General features: G+C 43.4%; 1 protein-coding gene across 7 annotated transcripts in view; it reads right to left on the bottom strand.

Moving 5' to 3' along the window:
* cadpsb (Ca2+-dependent activator protein for secretion b) overlaps nt 1-19,283 on the bottom strand; it is a 109,729-nt gene that overhangs the window by 30,030 nt on the left and 60,416 nt on the right. For all 7 annotated transcript variants that reach the window (XM_067460144.1, XM_067460145.1, XM_067460146.1 and 4 more), the window contains exons 7-11: nt 18,018-18,129; nt 16,091-16,230; nt 14,520-14,586; nt 14,227-14,335; nt 13,694-13,906 (exon numbers count right to left, since the gene is read on the bottom strand). In XM_067460144.1, coding sequence (XP_067316245.1) covers nt 13,694-13,906; nt 14,227-14,335; nt 14,520-14,586; nt 16,091-16,230; nt 18,018-18,129 — 641 coding nt within the window. The remainder of the gene's footprint in view (nt 1-13,693; nt 13,907-14,226; nt 14,336-14,519; nt 14,587-16,090; nt 16,231-18,017; nt 18,130-19,283) is intronic.

The raw sequence follows: 19,283 nt of genomic DNA, 5'->3' as shown, positions 1-19,283 counted from the left end.
GCTGATTTGCTGCTCAATAAAACATTTACTGTTAACTAAAAAAAAACAGTAAAAACTGTTACTGTTTTTTCTTATTATTATTATTATTAAAGTGCCACTATTAAGCTATTTTTTAGGTTCCTTACAACAGGTTCATGCACTGTAAAACATTATTTTTAGAAAAAGTTACCTGGTTGCATTAAAATTTAGAGTTCATTGAAATAAAAAATGTAAGTTAATACAATGAACATTTTTTGAGATTCGACAACCTTTATTAAAATAATATTAAAAGATTTTGTAAGCATATTGGGTAATTGTGTGTGTGTTTTATTTCTGATGACGCAGTGAAACATGCCAAATAGTGCTATTTTCATGATTTATCCAATTTTTTATGTGGTTCAGGCACAATAATATTTTGAGTTTCTATTTATTAAACAAATTTCCTTCATTGTATCAACTCAAATTTATAATTTCAATAAACTAAAAATTTTAAGGTAACCAGGTTACTTACTTTTTTAAGTTAAACCAACAATTTTTTTACAGTTTGCATCAAAGTTTAGAAAACAGTTACATTTTCTCATAATATACATTGCACATCACCACTATATTCAATGATTCTCAAATGACTCGACAGATGAATTTCTCTCTAAATCCCTCCTTTCCGTGAGCCTATCTGCTCTGATTAGCCAAGTCTGTTGTTATTGGTCTACCGCGTACAACGCTTATTTACCATAACTGAACTCCAGCTCCGTCTGGCGTCCGAGGTAATAGTACACACTGTAAAGATAATAATAACAAGGAAGTTGATTTTACACCAATCCCAGAGCAAGTCCGAAAAAATGACACATTGGAAGAATTAATTTCTCCAACCGAACTTTGAGCAGGTATATTATGAGATGTTTCAACTGTAATTCCTTACCATCAGCATTAACGCGTGCGTGTGTTTGTGTGTGTTTCTAATTTATTGCGGTGCACATGCAGGAACTGTATTAATAACAGCCCCGTTAGCTGAGCACTAACGTGAATAACTGACGAAACATTAAAGTTTGCAAAACAAATCTTGATCCATCCTTTATCTTAACTCAAAGTAGTAAGAATGACAGACATTTATGCATTAACAGACAGTTTAGGTAATAGTGGCCCACAGATGATTTAAAATAGTATTTCAATTAGCCGGTTAGCCGGATACCTACACCATATGAAACACAATAAACACATTGTAGAGCACAGAGACATGATGCTATCCAGTATCTGCCGCAGTGTTTGAGGTGGTTCAAATTTTCCTGGTGTCTGCAGGCAATAAGTGGACAGGCTATATGCTAATGTTTCGTCTTGACATAAAAACAAAACTGCTTAGGACTTAAAAAGCAGTTTCAGGATTTAAAAATTATTTGTATAATTGACTCAGAGTCGACTGTTACTTTAGAGAGACCATATCTAATATATATATAAGGTGCACTTTCAGATTTAAACTTTGCAGGATGTTTTCATTCACTTAAAGCTATGTAACACTACATGAAAGGTAGTTTTCAAAAATCCATAATAGGGGCACTTTAATATTGAAAACGTCTCGGTTACGTATGTAACCCTCGTTCCCTGAAGGAGGGAACGGAGACGTACGTCAGAACTGAACCGACGAATGGGATCTTACTTTAGAGACCAATCCTACTTCGAGCATCTAACAACGAGCCAATGAAATTTGGTATGCGATCACGCATTCCACGCTCCGCCCCGCAGCGCGGGTATAAATAGGAAGTGGAATGGTAGATCAGCGCTTTTCCTACTGAGGAGCCGAAGGTGACCGGACTCCCAGCGGAAGCACAGCATCTGGCGACGGGACGTACGTCTCCGTTCCCTCCTTCAGGGAACGAGGGTTACATACGTAACCGAGACGTTCCCTTTCAGTCGGTCACGTTCGACGTACGTCAGAACTGAACCGACGAATGGGATCCCTATGGAAAACGCCAGGATGCTGGCCCTTCCAGCGTCCTGCTTGAGCGCACTGCACCGTCTAGTATGGTACGGAAGTCAGGGCTCCAAGCAGGGAGTACAGTCACTGCTGTTTCTGCAAGACCCACTCAGAATGACTATTGGATAACGCTGGGAAAGCGTGCCTACCTCGTTCTTGAGAGAGAGGGTACGCTGCGGGGCCACGTCCTTCAGGAAAGGAGAGGTGGCAGAGTACACATAAGGACTAACCTGGCAGGGTAGTGCAACATATGGCAGTCTCTGGGGTGGTTCCAGCCTGATTGAAGGGGGGAAAGAACACGCCCAGAGACGACAGAGCGGGCTCTGTCGAGGGAAAGACACGGGGCTAGCCCGAAGGGTAGCTGATACCGTGGAAGAATACACATATGGGGTTGCCGTGAGGGAACCGCTACATATGGAACCCAGCCTACAGCCACGTTTCACAAGCATACGGGTGCAGGCCTGGCGTCGGACGGTCCGCAACGTCTGACACCGGAGGGGTGACGGAGGAGCTCGACAGGGTTAGCCGGTTTCCCGGGGAACACAACTGGAGACAATAGACGCACGTATCCGGCCCAGAGGGCGGGAGTGGCGTTTCGCAAGCCGACACTTAGAACGGGCACTTAGCGCTCCTGGCCCCTGGGGGCGAGGATGCGGGAAGATACCGGCTCTACACGTAAGCTATAGAATCTAGCAAACGTGTTAGGTGTCGCCCAGCCCGCAGCTCTACATATGTCTGTCAGCGAGGCGCCTTGAGCCAGCGCCCAGGAAGAAGCAACACTCCGAGTGGAGTGCGCTCTTATACCGAACGGGCAAGGCACGTCTTGGGACTGGTAGGCCAAGACTATAGCATCCACTATCCAGTGGGCTAACCTCTGCTTGGAGACAGCCTTTCTCTTCTGCTGGCCTCCGTAACAGACGAAGAGTTGCTCTGAGGTCCGAAGGCTTTGGGTCCGGTCAACGTAAGCGCGAAGAGCGCGGACCGGACACAGCAAAGCCAGGGCTGGGTCTGCCTCCTCCGAAGGCAGCGCTTGCAGGTTCACCACCTGATCCCGGAAGGGAGTGGTAGGAACCTTGGGCACATATCCGGGCCGGGGTCTCAGGACGACGTGAGAGTTACCTGGCCCGAACTCTAGGCACGATTCGTTGACCGAAAGTGCATGCAGGTCCCCTACCCTCTTGATCGAGGCCAATGCCGTCAGGAGCACTGTCTTCATTGACAAGATTTTCAACTCACAAGACGCCAAAGGCTCGAAGGGAGGGCTCTGAAGTGCTCTGAGCACTAGAGCTAAGTCCCAAGAGGGTATCGAGGATGGACGAGGAGGATTTAGTCTCCTCGCACCTCTGAGGAACCTGACGATTAGGTCGTGCTTCCCCACGGACTTACCTTCTACTACATCATGGTACGCTGCTATTGCTGCAGCATATACCTTGAGGGTGGAGGGAGACAGCCTTCTCTCCAACCCATCTTGCAGGAAGGAAAGCACGACACTGATCGAACACCTTCGGGGGTCTTCCCGGCGGGAAGCGCACCACTCAACGAACAGGTTCCACTTCAGAGCATAGAGGCGCCTCGTAGAGGGGGCTCTAGCTGAAGCGATGGTATCTACGACAGCTTGTGGTAGTCCATCTAGAACCTCCGCGTCCCGTCCAGGGACCAGACATGAAGATTCCAGAGGTCTGGACGCGGGTGCCATAGCGTGCCCCGTCCCTGAGAAAGAAGGTCCTTCCTCAGGGGAATCGGCCAAGGAGGGGCTGTCGCGAGGAGTGTGAGTTCTGGGAACCAGGTCCGGTTGGGCCAATACGGCGCAACTAACAAGACCTGCTCCTCGTCCTCCCTGACCTTGCACAGAGTCTGTGCAAGAAGGCTCACTGGGGGAAACGCATACTTGCGTAGGTCCCGGGGCCAGCTGTGCGCCAGTGCATCTGTGCCGAGGGTACCCCCGGTCAGGGAATAGTACCACTGGCAATGGGTCGAGTCCGGAGAGGCAAACAGGTCGACCTGTGCGGCTCCGAACTGGTCCCATATCAGCTGGACCGCCTGGGGGTGGAGTCGCCACTCTCCCGGAGGTGTCGGCTGACGAGAGAGCTCGTCGGCTGTCTGGTTCAGCACACCAGGGACATGAATGGCCCGAAGCGACCTCAGCTGCTTCTGACTCCACAGGAGGAGGTGGCGGGCGAGTTGGAGCAGACGACGGGAGTGTAGACCACCCTGACGGTTGATGTACGCAACGGCCGTGGTGCTGTCCGTACGGACCAGTACATGCTTGCCACGCAGCGGCCCCTTGAGGCGGCGGAGTGCCAGATGTACTGCCAGTAACTCGAGGCAATTGATATGCCAATGCAATTGCGGCCCCGTCCACAGACCAGCAACTGCATGCCCGTTGTACGTGGCCCCCCAGCCTGTGGTGGAGGCATCCGTGAATAGCACAGCATGCCTGGACACTTGTTCTAGGGGCACCCCGGCCCGGAGAAACGAAGTGCTGGACCACGGGCTGAAGGTTTGGCGGCAGTAAGGAGTCACTGGGACCCGGTACTGACCGCTCTGCCACGCCCACCTCGGGACTCGGCCATTGAGCCAGCGTTGAAGCGGTCTCATATGAAGCAATCCGAGCGGCGTGACCGCGGCTGCAGATGCCATATGCCCCAGGAGCCTCTGAAAGAATTTCAGTGGGACCGCTGTCCTGCTCTTGAACATATTCAAGCAGTTCAACACCGACTGGACTCGCTCCTCGGTGAGGCGCGCCGTCCGGTTGACCGAGTCCAGCTCCATACCGAGATAAGAGATCCTCTGTGTGGGACAGAGTTTGCTCTTCTCTCGGTTGACCCGAAGGCCCAACTGGCTGAGGTGACTGAGCACCAGGTCCCTGTGTTCGCACAACTGGTCCTTCGACTGGGCTAGGATCAGCCAATCGTCGAGGTAGTTGAGAATCCGAACGCCGCATTCTCTGAGTGGAACAATGGCTGCCTCCGCGACCTTCGTAAAGACGCGGGGCGACAGGGACAGCCCGAAGGGCAGGACCTTGTACTGATATGCTTTCCCCTCGAACGCAAAGCGTAGGAACGGTCTGTGTCGAGGGAGAATAGACACATGGAAGTACGCGCCCTTCAGGTTGATCGCTGCAAACCAATCCTGGGGACGGATGCATTGGAAAATGCGTTTCTGCGTCAACATCCTGAACGGGAGCTTGTGCAGGGCCCGATTCAGAACTCGCAGGTCCAGGATTGGCCGTAACCCACCCCCTTTCTTGGGCACAATGAAGTAGGGGCTGTAAAACCCCGTCTTCATATCGGCTGGAGGAACCGGCTCGATCGCGTCCTTCGCCAGTAGGACCTCGATCTCTGACCGAAAGACTTGAGCATTGCTGCTTCGCACGGAGGTGAAGAGGATGCCCTTGTACTTGGGTGGCCGGCGTGCGAACTGAATCGCGTAGCCGAGTCTGATGGTACGGATGAGCCAGCGAGACGGCCTGGGGAGACCTAGCCAGGCCCCCAGAGACCGTACAAGCGGGACCAACGGCACCACAGACGTGCCCGGGGTGGGGCAGCGAAGCGGAGTACTCTGGCCCGACTCGGGAGGCCCGGAGGCGGCCCGTAGTGTTGCCTGAGCACTCCTGGTTTGGACAGAGAGTGGGTGAGAAGGCCCGGGGGCGTCCTCGGAGCCCACTCTGCTGTCCACTGCCCGGAGGCAGGGAAGTGAAGCACTCAGCCCCGACCCGGAAGGCCCGTGGGCGGCCCGGAGTGTTGACTGAGTGCTCACGAGAGAGGCAGTGTGTGGGTGAGAAGGCCCGGGGGCGTCCTCGAGGCCCACACAGCTGCCCCCTGGCGACGGGAGGGTAGGAAAGGAGTGACAAGGCCCGTGGGCGTCGCACACTGCCAACCTGACCCTCTTGGGGCCCAGAGAGAGAGGAAATTGCTCTTTTGGTGAAAATGTGGGTACCGCTGGACTCCGGAGTCCAGCGGCAGAGATGTTGTAACCAGTGTTGCCCCCCCGGTCCTCCTCCGGGGGGGTGGGAGGGATGCGGACATCATCTCCCTCAGAGCAGCTCCTCTTCTCCCTGGGCTGCCCGTCTCAGGGCCGCTTCCCCTTACGCTTGCCGGCAGGTTTGGCGGGCCTTTGGACGGGTTGGGCGGCCCCCTTGCGTCCGGCGCCCTGCTTCGCGGGTGGAGGCTGCTGCTTGGGCTTGGCAGGGGCGGAGGCGGACGCTGGAGGACGCCCTCGGCGACGAGCAGACTGGGGGGCTGCCCCGGGCGGCTGGGTGGATGCAGCAGCGGGCCGCCGGGGCAGGATGTTTTTGATGGCCTCCGTCTGCTTCTTGGCCACCGAGAACTGCTGGGCAAAGTCCTCGATGGCGTCGCCGAAGAGGCCGGCCTGACAGACAGGGGCGTTTAGAAACCGAACCTTGTCCGAATCCCGCATGTCTGTCAGGTTCAGCCACAGGTGGCGTTCCTGGACCACCAAGGTGGACATCGCCCGACCCAGGGAGCGGGCCGTGACTTTCGTCGCCCGGAGGGCGAGGTCCGTCGCGGCTCGCAGTTCCTGCATAACTGCCTGGTCGGAACCACCCTCGTGCAGTTCCATGAGCGCTTTGGCCTGGTGGACCTGCAGGAGCGCCATGGCGTGCAAAGCTGATGCAGCTTCTCCGCAGGCTGAGTAAGCCTTGCCCGTCAAGCCGGACGAGAACTTACACGCCCGGGAGGGGAGACGCGGGGCGTGCCTCCAGTCCGCAGCGGTCTTAGGACACAGGTGCATCGCAACCGACCGCTCGACTGGAGGGATCCCCTCGTAACCCTTAGCTGCACCACCATCGAGAGTGGTGAGGATGGAGGAGTCAGTCGATCGCTGGCGTACGCTGTACGGCGCTACCCAGGACTTCGTGAGCTCCTGATGCACTTCCGGGAAGAAAGGCACCGGGGCGGGACGCTGAGAACCAGCGCGACCCGTCCCGAGAAACCAATCATCCAGCCGCGAAGGTTCGGGACGTGGTGGAGGGTTCCACTCAAGCCCGACACTTGCGGCGGCCCGGGCAAGCATAGCCGTAAGTTCCGGGTCAGACTCGGGCAACGCTGTCACACCCGAAGGGGGCAACGCAGCCGAGTCTTCATCCTCGGAACCCATTAGCTCATCCCCCGATGCAGCAACCGACATCTGGTCCTCCGCCGGAGCCCCAAAAGAGACGACTGGCGCTCCACGTGGGAGGTCAGCGCGCCCTTCCGGAAGCTCCACCGGTACAGTGGAGGGGGGAGGGGCCCGAGGAGCCGTGAGACCCGTCGGGTTTACCCTGACCGACACCCTCAGGTCCCCACCAAGGTCATCAGCCAAAGTAGTAGCCCTCTGCTTTGCAGCTGGAGGACCACTAGATCGGGGGATGGACTATGGCGTTCCACCTCTTCTGAGGTATTGGAGACGGGACCGCAACACTGCAATGGACATATTCCCGCAATGGGAACATGTCTCATCCACACGGCTTGAATGACATCTTGAAAAAGACGCAGGGTCAAACCGTGTTGCTCTTTTGTGAATGGAAGTTGCTCTTTTAGTGCTGAAGCACTCAGGGAGATGACCGCGGCTCCACGCAGTTCGATAGTGCAAGCCTGCGTGAGCTCTCAGTGATATGTGTGTAACGCCCAGCGAACCAACTGTAATGTAGTGTAATGCAAGGAAACGCTCAGCGAACCAACAGCTCTTTGTACACTCAGTCACTGATGTGGACGGTCTCTCGCTGACGCGCCGTATCACCCGCACTGGCAAACTCTCGTTCACAGGAATTTGACTCGTAGTCAGAAAGCTCTTCGTAGAAACAGCAAATGAAACTGTTCGGCTCCGAAGTAGAAAGCGCTGATCTACCATTCCACTTCCTATTTATACCCGCGCTGCGGGGCGGAGCGTGGAATGCGTGATCGCATGCCAAATTTCATTGGCTCGTTGTTAGATGCTCGAAGTAGGATTGGTCTCTAAAGTAAGATCCCATTCGTCGGTTCAGTTCTGACGTACGTCGAACGTGACCGACTGAAAGGGAACAGTTGTGCTGCTTAATATTTTTGTGGAATAATGAATAGAATACAAAGTTTAAAATAACAGATTGATCTAAAAATGTCTTTACTGTCAATTTAGATCCATTTAATGCATCCTTGCTGAATAAAGATATTTATTAAATACAAAAAAGAAATTAAAACCTCAATTTTTTTTGGTAGTGTAAATGCCTCAATGCTATTAGGCATAAAGGTAAAAAAAACATTTTTTATTTATTTTATTTTTTATTTCATGGGTTCTTTAATATGCTTAATGTTATAGGCTAAATGAAACTAAAATCATCTTGTCTATGTCGTCTTTTAAGTTCTATGCACATGCTTGAGAAAGAAGTAAAAGAAAAGTGAAGAAAAGTTATTCTTAATAAACTGGCCCCCTGATGAATTACTAATAACAGAATGATAGAATCTAAATCTGTGCAGTGATGAGGTGCTCTAATGAGAGAAAATGTGAGGAAAGAATGTGCATCGTGCTACACCAATGATTAGAGTGTGTCTAGATAACAATAATTGAACACCTTTTTTGTGAATACATATGGCTAAAAATAAAGTGCAAAAACAAAAAAATACTATCCGGATCTGCTTGATTAGAGGAACTTTAATAAAGCATTGCTACAAATATAGAGACGTAGACTAAACTAAAAGAGGACAAAAAAAGAAAGAATAGAGGCACAGGAAAAGACACAGGATTGTAGGAATGAAGAACTCAGTGAGGAAATGAGCTAGGATAGACAACGGACAAACTGAGAATAGATAAACATCAGAATGAATGACAAAAAAGCCTTATATAACTGAGCAACTTAGGATAATAAAGTAATTGGAAAAAGAAAGTGTAAAAATGCATAACAGACTATATGAACTGTAGAATTGAAGGGAAGAAATAAGAAACAGTGTCCTAATTATAGGGGAAACCTACAGGATTAAAGGATGTGCCTTATTCATTTGCATTTTTACATTTCATAATTATACATTAATTAAAATAATGTACTTCCACATTCCACAGTTTAGAATCGGCTTATGCACAAACCGCTGTGCTGCATTAAAGATTAGGACTAGGATTTATGGGGATACTGCTAAGCTTGGAACCATTTCCTACCCTGTTATTAATATTATTTTACTATAAAATAACTCCTTTTTTAATGGTTATATATGATATTTCATTGAAAATGGATGTCTTTTACATGCAGGAATACAGTCACTCCACTGTCCTTTCCAATGTCATGCAAGAAATTAAAAAACTGCTAAAACATTTCCCGCTTGCCTATCTATTAGCATTCCGTCTTTTTCTCTTAGCATTTGCAAGTTGACAATACTGGAGAAATTTTCAGTGTTTTCATAAGGGTTGCTGAGCACACTGACAAGCAAGCCACTTCAGTGGCGTGCCAACAGGTTAGCATTACACGGCTTTAGCAGGAAGCCAACAAAGGCTAAAAAGTAATTAATTCATTCTCTGTGAAAAAAATATGGAGAATAATCAAAAAGGAAGAACATGAACTTGTCTTTCCATCAGCATCTGAATGGATAACATGACATCAAAATGCTCACCTACTCAAGCAGTATAAGGGCAAACACACACAGGTGCAAATAATGAACTATATCTTTGCTAAGTTCTACATTGGGCTTAGGGACTACTTCAAAGAGGCCCACTTCCTCCGGACGAAAGATAATTAGGAGTATTTCTTGGTGAGGAGGGACGGCAGTGCCTGCTCCTTCACATTGGCATTCAGAATACTCCACTTACATATTTGCCAACTCTTGTGAAGCTCATATAAAGTACAAATATAAAGAAATCAGTTGAAAGGCAACTGAACCCTCAAGAGTAAAGTAGTCAAAAATGTACAGTGCTTCACTGCTGCTGTTACTGTAGACAGAATTGATTTTCAAACATAGGAAAAGCCGAATTTCACTTAGTTAGTCATCCCAAACACTGTAAAACTCTTAGAATTGTCTCAATCACATTTTTTTTCAGAATGAAATGCCACCAAAACAAGTCAAACCCCATCTTTTACTTTACTCTGAGGGGTCTTGTGAGGCTAGTGATGTATATGTAGAGAAGGCAATTATGCAAAAAAATCATAAACCAGATTAACTTAGCTAAATAATAAGTACAAACGCACTAATTTACATGCAACCTAAGCTGGCAGAAATAATGAAAGTTTGTAGTCTTAACCATCATCAAAAAAAGTTCAACGGAAAAGTAAAATAATCTACTTAGGTCTAAAGCATGAGGAGTGAGATTTGAGAGGAGGAGAAAAAGAACGAGAGAAAGAGGATAAAGAGAGCACGTTGCATAGGTCAGATAATGGTTTTAGGATTATCTGACTGGTGCTAGCTAACAGGTTAGCACTTACCCTTGAGTCCAGCTAGAAGACAGCAGGGTAAGAAGGGACAAACCAGAATAACATAAAGACTAGCAACAAGGCTGAAGGAAAAAGCAGACACGAAAACCCTGACTCCACTACAGCTGCAGGACTAAAGAAGGGTACAAGCAAAGCATGAACGAAGAAAAAAAACAAAAACACAACGTAAAATACAACAACCTGTACCGACATGATAGTGCAGTTTGAACTGGTGGGTGGTCAGATCGAGTAGTGAAAGAAAGAAAGAAAGAAAGAAAGAAAGAAAGAAAGAAAGAAAGAAAGAAAGAAAGAAAGAAAGAAAGAAAGAAAGAAAGAAAGAAAGAAAGAAAGAAAGAAAGAAAGAAAGAAAGAAAGAAAGAAAGAAAGAAAGAAAGAAAGAAACTATTTCAGTGCATTACGTTGTGTTCTGCTGCAGCTGATTTTGACAGGATTCTCATTGGGTTATCTAACACTAATACAATCTAGATCAGACTCAACTAGATCACTGGAACATTTACTAACACTGTACTGGCAAATACACTTACCTTCAGACATAGAGTTGAATGCTGGTCAAATGTGTATTTGATGCCAGTATCAGTTTCTAAATTGATTCTATGAAGGTACTGAATCCGCTAAAAACCAATTAGCAAATCGGCTTCTGACTGTAAATTTAGGTAGGGCAGATTCTGGGCCTTAGTGCTAGTTTATGATATATATTCTATAAACTAATTCATTCTAATTGCTAAACGTGCTGACACGCTTTTGGCAGCAGTCTAGTGTCCTTGCGTTATTCAGCCTGAGGGTGGCACTCTAATGTTGACTGACAGGCATGCGTAGAATGCTACATTAATGTAGGATTTATTGCCTCCAAATGTTGTTTTAGAATGCTACAAATTGTCAAGGAATTCCAGTGAGGAAAAGAAAGTTTGTTCTATTCTCAGAATAAATATTAAAAAAACACAGCAAAACTATATAAAGGCTATTCATATTAGCACATTTAAACTTTCATTAATCTGATTTGAAGAACAGACATGCCAACAAGTTACTGATGCAGACCAAAGCCGTGTTTCCACCGCAGGAACTTTGCAACTTTTGGAACTTTTTGGTCATGGTAATATAAGAATATCCTGTAAGTTTCAGAGCTGAAAAAGTTTGAGAGCAAAAGAGGCTCTCAAATCAATGACGTATTAGAAGGGTGAAATGCCGCTTCTATTCCTGGGACAAATTTTTCAAGGTAATTTCGATGGAAATGGGGCTTAATATACACATAGGTGAATGATAGCTGGAAAATGTTGAGGCATTGTAGAGCTCGGCAGGGCTAAGGCACTCGCTACCATAATACATGGTATAGTATCATAATACATGTATCATAATAGTATCATAATACATGCCTGCCAATGTCATATACAAAATTCTTAAAGTCGTCTAGAAAATCCGAAAATATTTGTCACAGAATGCTGTTTTGTCACAGAAACACATTTACAATTTATTATTTATTCAGTTTATGGAGGGCTAGGTTTTGAATGAATATTTTGGTGGCTCTGCCCCACCTGCCCTTACAGTCACCTTTTAAAAAATTCAATTTTGAAGCATGAAAATAATTCAGGCTATCAGCCTAATGCCATTACATTCAAAAGTACAAAAGCATAGGTAACACTTTACAATAAATCACATGCTGAAATATTTATGAAATATGAGTCATCAATACATTTTCAGCATGCATTTATCTATATGTTAATGTTTATTTCTACTTACACAAATACATTTTGACAGTTTTATTAATTACCTTTAGTCATAATGGATCATAATGAATGAACATGAAATAATAATAATGAACTGTGTATTTATAAATGAACATTCCATTAGATTAATGACCATGATAACAAAAACACTAAGTAATGTTAACAAAGTGAACCTTATTGTGAAGTGTTCCCAAAACTCCTCTGGGTTTATCATTACCTTAATCATTGTATGTTATTAAAATGTACTCTGTAATCAATCAGAGTAATGTATATATATATATATATATATATATATAAACTGTTGTCAGAACCTTCATAGTATTCTAGAATCCATGAAAACCTTCTGCAGCAAAGGAATGTTTGCTCATAGGAGTGTGTGCAGCATGTAATATTCCACTACTCTGTGCCATTCAAGACCACCTGGGGTGTGTTAAGGTGGAAGGTGAAACATTTACACAGTGTAACAATGTTTCAGAGGGGAGAGGGTCTGTCTTAGAGTGAAAAAATTGAATGGCATCTGAACTTGTGAGGGAATCATCTGACCACAAGAAACATTCACAAACAGGACAAATAAATCAATGGAAAAACAACACAGAACCTCTACCTTTAGATGTTAAAACGTGAGCTATATTTTATTGAACTTATTAGAACAGTGTATAAAATCTGTTAAGAGACATTTTGTGATTTAAGACATTGCTATGGACAGATGCTGAAGTAGATGCACACCAAAAGACAAGGTTCTGAATAGCAGGATCTATTATTATTTAGAGGCTTCAAAGTGACTTGATATTAGTTTTTTTTTTTTTTTTTTTTTTTACTTAAACAGGTGTTTCAATTGTTGGTGAGAACATTTGTGGCAGAATCGTAATTCAAAGAAAGTTGCCATTTAAGCCTTAAAGGGACAGTACACCCAAAAATAAAAAAACAGTCATTATTTACTGATTCTCATGTCATTCCAAAGGACAAAACTTTCTTTCTTCTGTGGAACATAACAGAACACAATATATATTTTTTGCATGCAAATGAACAGGGTTCAAGCTTAATTTCCAAATCTTCTGTAGCCATGTTATTGCTTTGTGTAAGAAACAGACCAAAATGTATGTGTTTTGGAGAAGAAAGAGTTTTTATAACATGAGGGTGAGTAAAAAATGTCATCATTTTAATTTTGGGGTTATTCATATCTTTATATTGAACAATTTAAATTATTTTAAATTGGCAAAAAAATCTTACACGCGGATGTTAAAGCTAATCAGGAGTGCGTATGGGCAAAAACAAAGACATGGACATTGAAATAAACACATTGCTCCACTATTCACACTCGCTCTTACCTTTTCTTGCTACTTGTGAGAGTGCAAGTGGACATCACTATAACATCATGAGTTACTAACTCAACCTGACAACAACCTGAAATCATTTATTAATTAATATCTACTTTGTGACGTGTTGTCATGGGAACAGTTACTGTACATTAGTGGTTGAGGGCATGGGGGCTCTAACCTAAATAACAGAACGGCCTATAAAAGATGGAGATTAACAAGCCTTACTATGCAGTTAATTTACTTGTCATCTCAGCTTCAGTCCATTTTAGTTGTGATTGACATTATAATGAAATGCTTTACTGGTATGTTTACTTACAGAACTGAGAGATGGGGGCGTCCATCTGTGCCGCAGCTCCGCTCTTAGAATTCAGTTTCTGGACCTGGGTGGGCGGGACGGGTTTGTGTGATTGGCCAGTAGCTCGATACATGGCCTGCACCCATAGGATGCGGTCCTGCTCATCATCACTGGCAAAGATCACAGTGTCACCCTCCTTCACTGCATTGAAAAAAGCCCGGCCTCCATCCAGACCTGCACACAGTACAAAAACAAGAATACAATTCAGTGGAGGACACTCTTAAAAATGCACTTTTGCTGCAATATAAATAAAAAAAATCAGCTCGGACTCTTTCTCGGAATTGGATTTACTTTTATGAAGCTTTTTGCCGTTACTTTTAACCAGTTGCACCAAAGGGTGATGTATAAAGTCAGCTTCCCTCAATTGCACACAGGTTTCTCAGCAGAGTAAACAAAGATGTAGTCCATTACATTAACGGACACTGCGTTTGACAACCAGAAAGTGAGAATAGTTCCATTAAGGAGAGGGTAATCTGTAAATGTGAGAGAATTACCTGGCTGTGGGTCTGTGTAATCCACAGTATAGCCATCTAACTGCAGCAGCTCCTGCGGTTCTGACTTCTTCTCTCGATAGCTGCACATGGCAAAGGTATACTGACTTACCTATGGAAAAAGAGAAACAAATAGTATTAAAATGCTTAATATGCCATATGCAGGCATTAGGTTCTCCGGTTAAATCTGTTATATTATACATTAACTAAAATTGGACACTGAAAACACTGAACTTCAGAGTATCGCATTGAATTATAAAGTCAAACTCAAAATTTGAATGTATAAAAAGATATACCTGAACCAGGACAAAGAAGCGCTTTTTCCAGCGTTTCCAAACATTTTTGCCAACGGCCCATAAATACCTGATGGAATGTTCACAGGATTAATCAGTATTTTACTTTATTCATTTAACACATATACCAAAAAAATTTGGGGTCAATTTTTTTTTTTTTTAAAGAATCAAATCTTTTATTCAGCAAGGATTAGGAAAAAAGACATGTTCAAATAAATGCTACTCTTTTGAAATTTCTGTTCATCAGAGAATCCTGAAAACATAAGACACTTCTTTCAAAAACATCAAAAAAAGAAATCTTACCGACCCCAAACTTTTGAATATTACATTTTTTTTTTAAAGGGGGGGTGAAACACTCAGTTTCAGTCAATCTCATGTCAATCTTGAGTACCTATAGAGTAGTATTGCATCCTTCATATCTCCTAAAAGTCTTTAGTTTTATTATATTTATAAAATAAATATGGGCTGTACCGAGTCTTTCCGGAAAAAACAGAGCGCCTGGAGGCTTATCGAGTGGGCGGAGCTAAAGAATGACGATTGTGAACAAAGCGGTGACGTCCTCAAGCGTGGAGAAACCCATGGCTATCGATCTCAGCTAATAGATATGATCCAGAATCATTCGGAGGCTGAAATAAATTGAACAGGAGAAACAGCAACACAGGACGTCCGTCTCTGTGGTATGTACTGTATTTAGTGGCCTGTCAACATTTGTGTGTCTTTACTCGCAGTTTATGAGGACATGATTCGGTTTATGGACTATTGTATGTGACTAAACCTTAGCAGTATAGCAAGCAAAACGGTTTTGCACGTCAGACTAATTGTAACGTTATACATTGAACAGCAATAGAGTCCGTTAGCGCATTTGAATGACGAAGCACGCGATCGTGTCGTTTACTGATGTTTACTCACGCGACGAGCCAACAGCACAGACATTTGAAGCAGTTTTACTCACCGGCTGCTTCCAAAGCAGGACCGAACCTTTATCGCTGGGACCGCTCCGTCAAAAACACACTTCTTTGGTATGATTTGGTCAAGTCCTGACAGCAGTGAACGGTGGAGATCCACTTTTGCGACGCGACTGAAACGATGTTGTGAAGCTTCCCGTCATTTCTGCGTTCAAATCGGTTCAAATGCAGCGCTGCCTTCCCGGAATGCTGTGCTGAAGCGTTGAAGTCACCCATAGGAATAAAGTGGAGTGCGGCGCCTGGAACGACTGGATCTGCAGCTGAGCGTTTATGAGCGTGCATTTCCTCTCTCGCAAGGACCTTCCGATCTATTAACGTCAACCCGAGCCATACTCGAAAAAAACTCTCCGAAACTTGTGAGAAACCGGAAGGAGTATTTTTAACACAGAAATACTCCATCAAACGTCCAAAATTAGTTTTTGAAACTATGTCTATGTTTAGGGTGGGAATCCAAGTCTTTAACAGTGTAAAAAGCTCAGTATGCATGAAACAGCATTTCACCCCCCCTTTAAGTTAATCATGAAACAAAAGATGCTAAGTGTGGATGGAACTGTAATCTCCATTTGAACAGAAGACTTTTACAGAGAAGTATTCCTGTACAGCCCTTACCCACAAGCCTTCATGTTCTGAGGCTTGTCCATGCGGACGGCAAGTTTGATCTTCAGATCTTGATCAGGGCAGGCCTTTGTCACAGTCATCTTGTGGAGTTCTGCCTGCTTTGGGCTGTTTGGAGTTGGGTGAAGAACCACCTAATCATTTAACATAAGAGAACATGATTACTAGTCCATATGATCACAATTCATGAGAGCAAAGCTATCAACATTAAAAGGAACAGCACACACAAAATAGAAATTCAGCTATTATTTATTTACCTAAATGTCTTTCCAAACCCGTATGACCTTCTTTCAGGACACAATGACAGAACTTTCATTTTTGGGTGAACTATCCCTTTAACATGTAATCCTATAGCCAGTGTCTGCCCTAGAAATGCTAAGACATTTTCACACATGAAGCATTCAGTAAACGGATAAACAGGTTGTGTGGGTGTGGGAAAATATCCCTGAGTCTGGGTGTGAGCTGATAATGACATATTACTCTTCCAGTCAGCGCTTTTAGTGAAATTCCCAACATTCAATTAATTTTGTCTCATGCCTCTATGTACTGAGAGTTAGGATGTGCAGCTCTTCTTTTGGCACCTTATCAGAGAAGAGCCAGTTTCTCTCACATTCTCTCCTGTGCTTTTTTATTTGCTCTCTTCTCTCTATCCGTTAAGTTGGCATAATCTATTTCTTAGCTAGAGTTGAATCCTCAGAGATGTCTGCCTACCTTAGTCTTAAAGAAAACGCAGACACATTTATAAACCATGTCCCATCCATCAGTCAAGGTCAAAATGTTAAAAATTTCAAAATTAGAGGACCTCTGGGTCCTTGAATGTAGAATGCTTTTTACATTTTTCTAATCAAGGTTGCAAACATAAAGGACAAGAAGCAATTCAAATCTGAATTAAACATTTTTGAAGTAATTGCTGCTGAAAATTCATCTATTTGCCATCAAAGACATACATTATCAATTCATTCACACATTTTAAAATGTAAAGAAAAAATACATAATCTTTTTTTTTTAATGTTTTTTAAATTGTATTTATATTTTGCAATATTACTGTTTTTTTCCAAATAAATGCAGCCTTGAGCCTATATCTATCCATCTAAACAAAATTAAATATAATTTTGATGAAAAATACATAACAGATACTTAAAGTACAACAATACTTACAATATATATGTATTTATGATATGTAATAATGTATATATTTGACAGAAAAGCTGAGTTTTCAGCAGCCATTACTCTGAATAGATATATTTTGGTCTACATTATTAATGTATTTACAGTCACTTTTGATCAATTTAATGCATCTTTAAATAAACATAATTTTTTTCATAAAAAGAAAAAAATATCACCCAAATGTTTGGTAGTTATGCTTAATAAAATAGCTTTTCATTTTTATGTAGAAAAGCATGCTATTTCTCAGAACGATATAATTTACTCTATATAACCAGTTGATTCGAAATGTGCTGCTTATTATGTCCGAAATATTTGGACATTCATGGGCAAAATGATCTGTTCTGATGTCAGAGGTTAATTGTTTTGACAGTATTGTTCTTATCATGGAATTTTTAATAAACAGACATAATTAGCCTAAATAAATTATCATTTGGTTATTTGTTTTATTACAACAATTCAACATAAAGAGGGGTGTAGTTAATTCAATTCAAATTCTAAATCATGAATTAAAAGGAAGACAAATGTTCACTGTAGAAACAGAGCAGAGGTTCAACTTAAAATCCACACGTCTTGGATTTTCAAGACTGGAGATTTACAGGCATCAATAAGTAGGAGAATGAAGCAAAAGGAGAATTACAAAGCAACTCGTCACTTCTACAACTTCACCATAACAACTTCAAACAAACTTCAAAAAACCTATACAGAACGACAGATGTCCAAAGCCACCAGAAAGAAAAAAAGGATTGAGTGTTACCCGTCCCAGCTCCTTGTCCTCCAGGGCTAGAACCCCTGTGCTCTCTGTGAAGAGCTTCACTTTGACCGCTGGCAGAGGGTGGGTGGTGGTAAAGTCTCCTTGGGTTCCCCAACTGTGAACACACACACACAAACACCATTCATGTCTTTGATGGTAGGCTTCTATGTGCTTTCTACACTTATTTTCATCCATATCAAACACAAAAAATAGAAAAACACAAAAATACAGCCACCAAGGGTTACTTCCAGCGGCTCTTGCGCCAGCCAAACTCGCGTTGAGATGTTAATGCATGGCTTTCTCCAGGTATAATAGATCTCCTTGACACTCGGCCGCTCTTTATTACTTTATCACTGCGTAACTGCTGCACACAGAGACATCTCACAACCCTTGTTTTCATTGTATTACTTTGATCAGCGAGGAAAACAATCTCCGCAGTCCTATTCGGGTACATGGCAGGGCTGATGAAATCGTTCGCCAACAAATCATTTGATAAGGTCATAAAAATCTAATACTGAATGTCAAGTGCATGAGAGACAGACCAGTGGGTAAAGCGTATCATCTGACGTTTTCTCCATAACACATTCAGCTGAGGATATTCTCTGGTCATTACTTGTATGAGATTATCTCACACAACAGACAAGTCTGACATTTGGAAAATAAATAAATAAATAAATGAATAACCTAAAGAAGATTTCAAAAGTTCACATTCACAGTCCATTATTTACTCTTTCTGTAACGTTCAATGACGTTGGCAGACCCGAGGCAAAGTTTTTTTTGTTATTGATGCTGTTCAGTCAAGAGTTCTGTAAATGTATGTCTTATACAATGTGGACAGATGCTTTAGAAGCATAGTTTTATTATTCTAATATTCTTAAACAGTTGTCTAGCTGAATTAAATACATTGTCTTAACTGTCTTAACTGCCTTCTTTTTTTATACTAAAACAATTTCACTTTACTTGAAGAAAAGATGGAACCCGAAATTCATATTGACAATAAGGATAATAAATATGTATGATATCCAACCATGTTATATTAAATGAATAAAGTAAACGTACTATAAAATATTAAGTAACATTAGTAAACCTTCTAGAGTGTATTAACTGAATCTGACATAGTAAAATAACTTGATATTTATTATTTACCAACTTACTCCTTTAGCTGACTCCTTTAATCAGTTACTTACTAAAAAGTAACTTTTTTGGAAAGTAATGCATTACATTACTTTTGCATTACTTTTTCTCACCTGGTTTGCTTTTTTGTTTTTG

Source organism: Pseudorasbora parva, chromosome 12 (assembly GCF_024679245.1).
Source record: "Pseudorasbora parva isolate DD20220531a chromosome 12, ASM2467924v1, whole genome shotgun sequence".
Classification (NCBI taxonomy): domain Eukaryota; kingdom Metazoa; phylum Chordata; class Actinopteri; order Cypriniformes; family Gobionidae; genus Pseudorasbora; species Pseudorasbora parva.
This window is presented reverse-complemented; position numbering and strand designations above follow the sequence as displayed.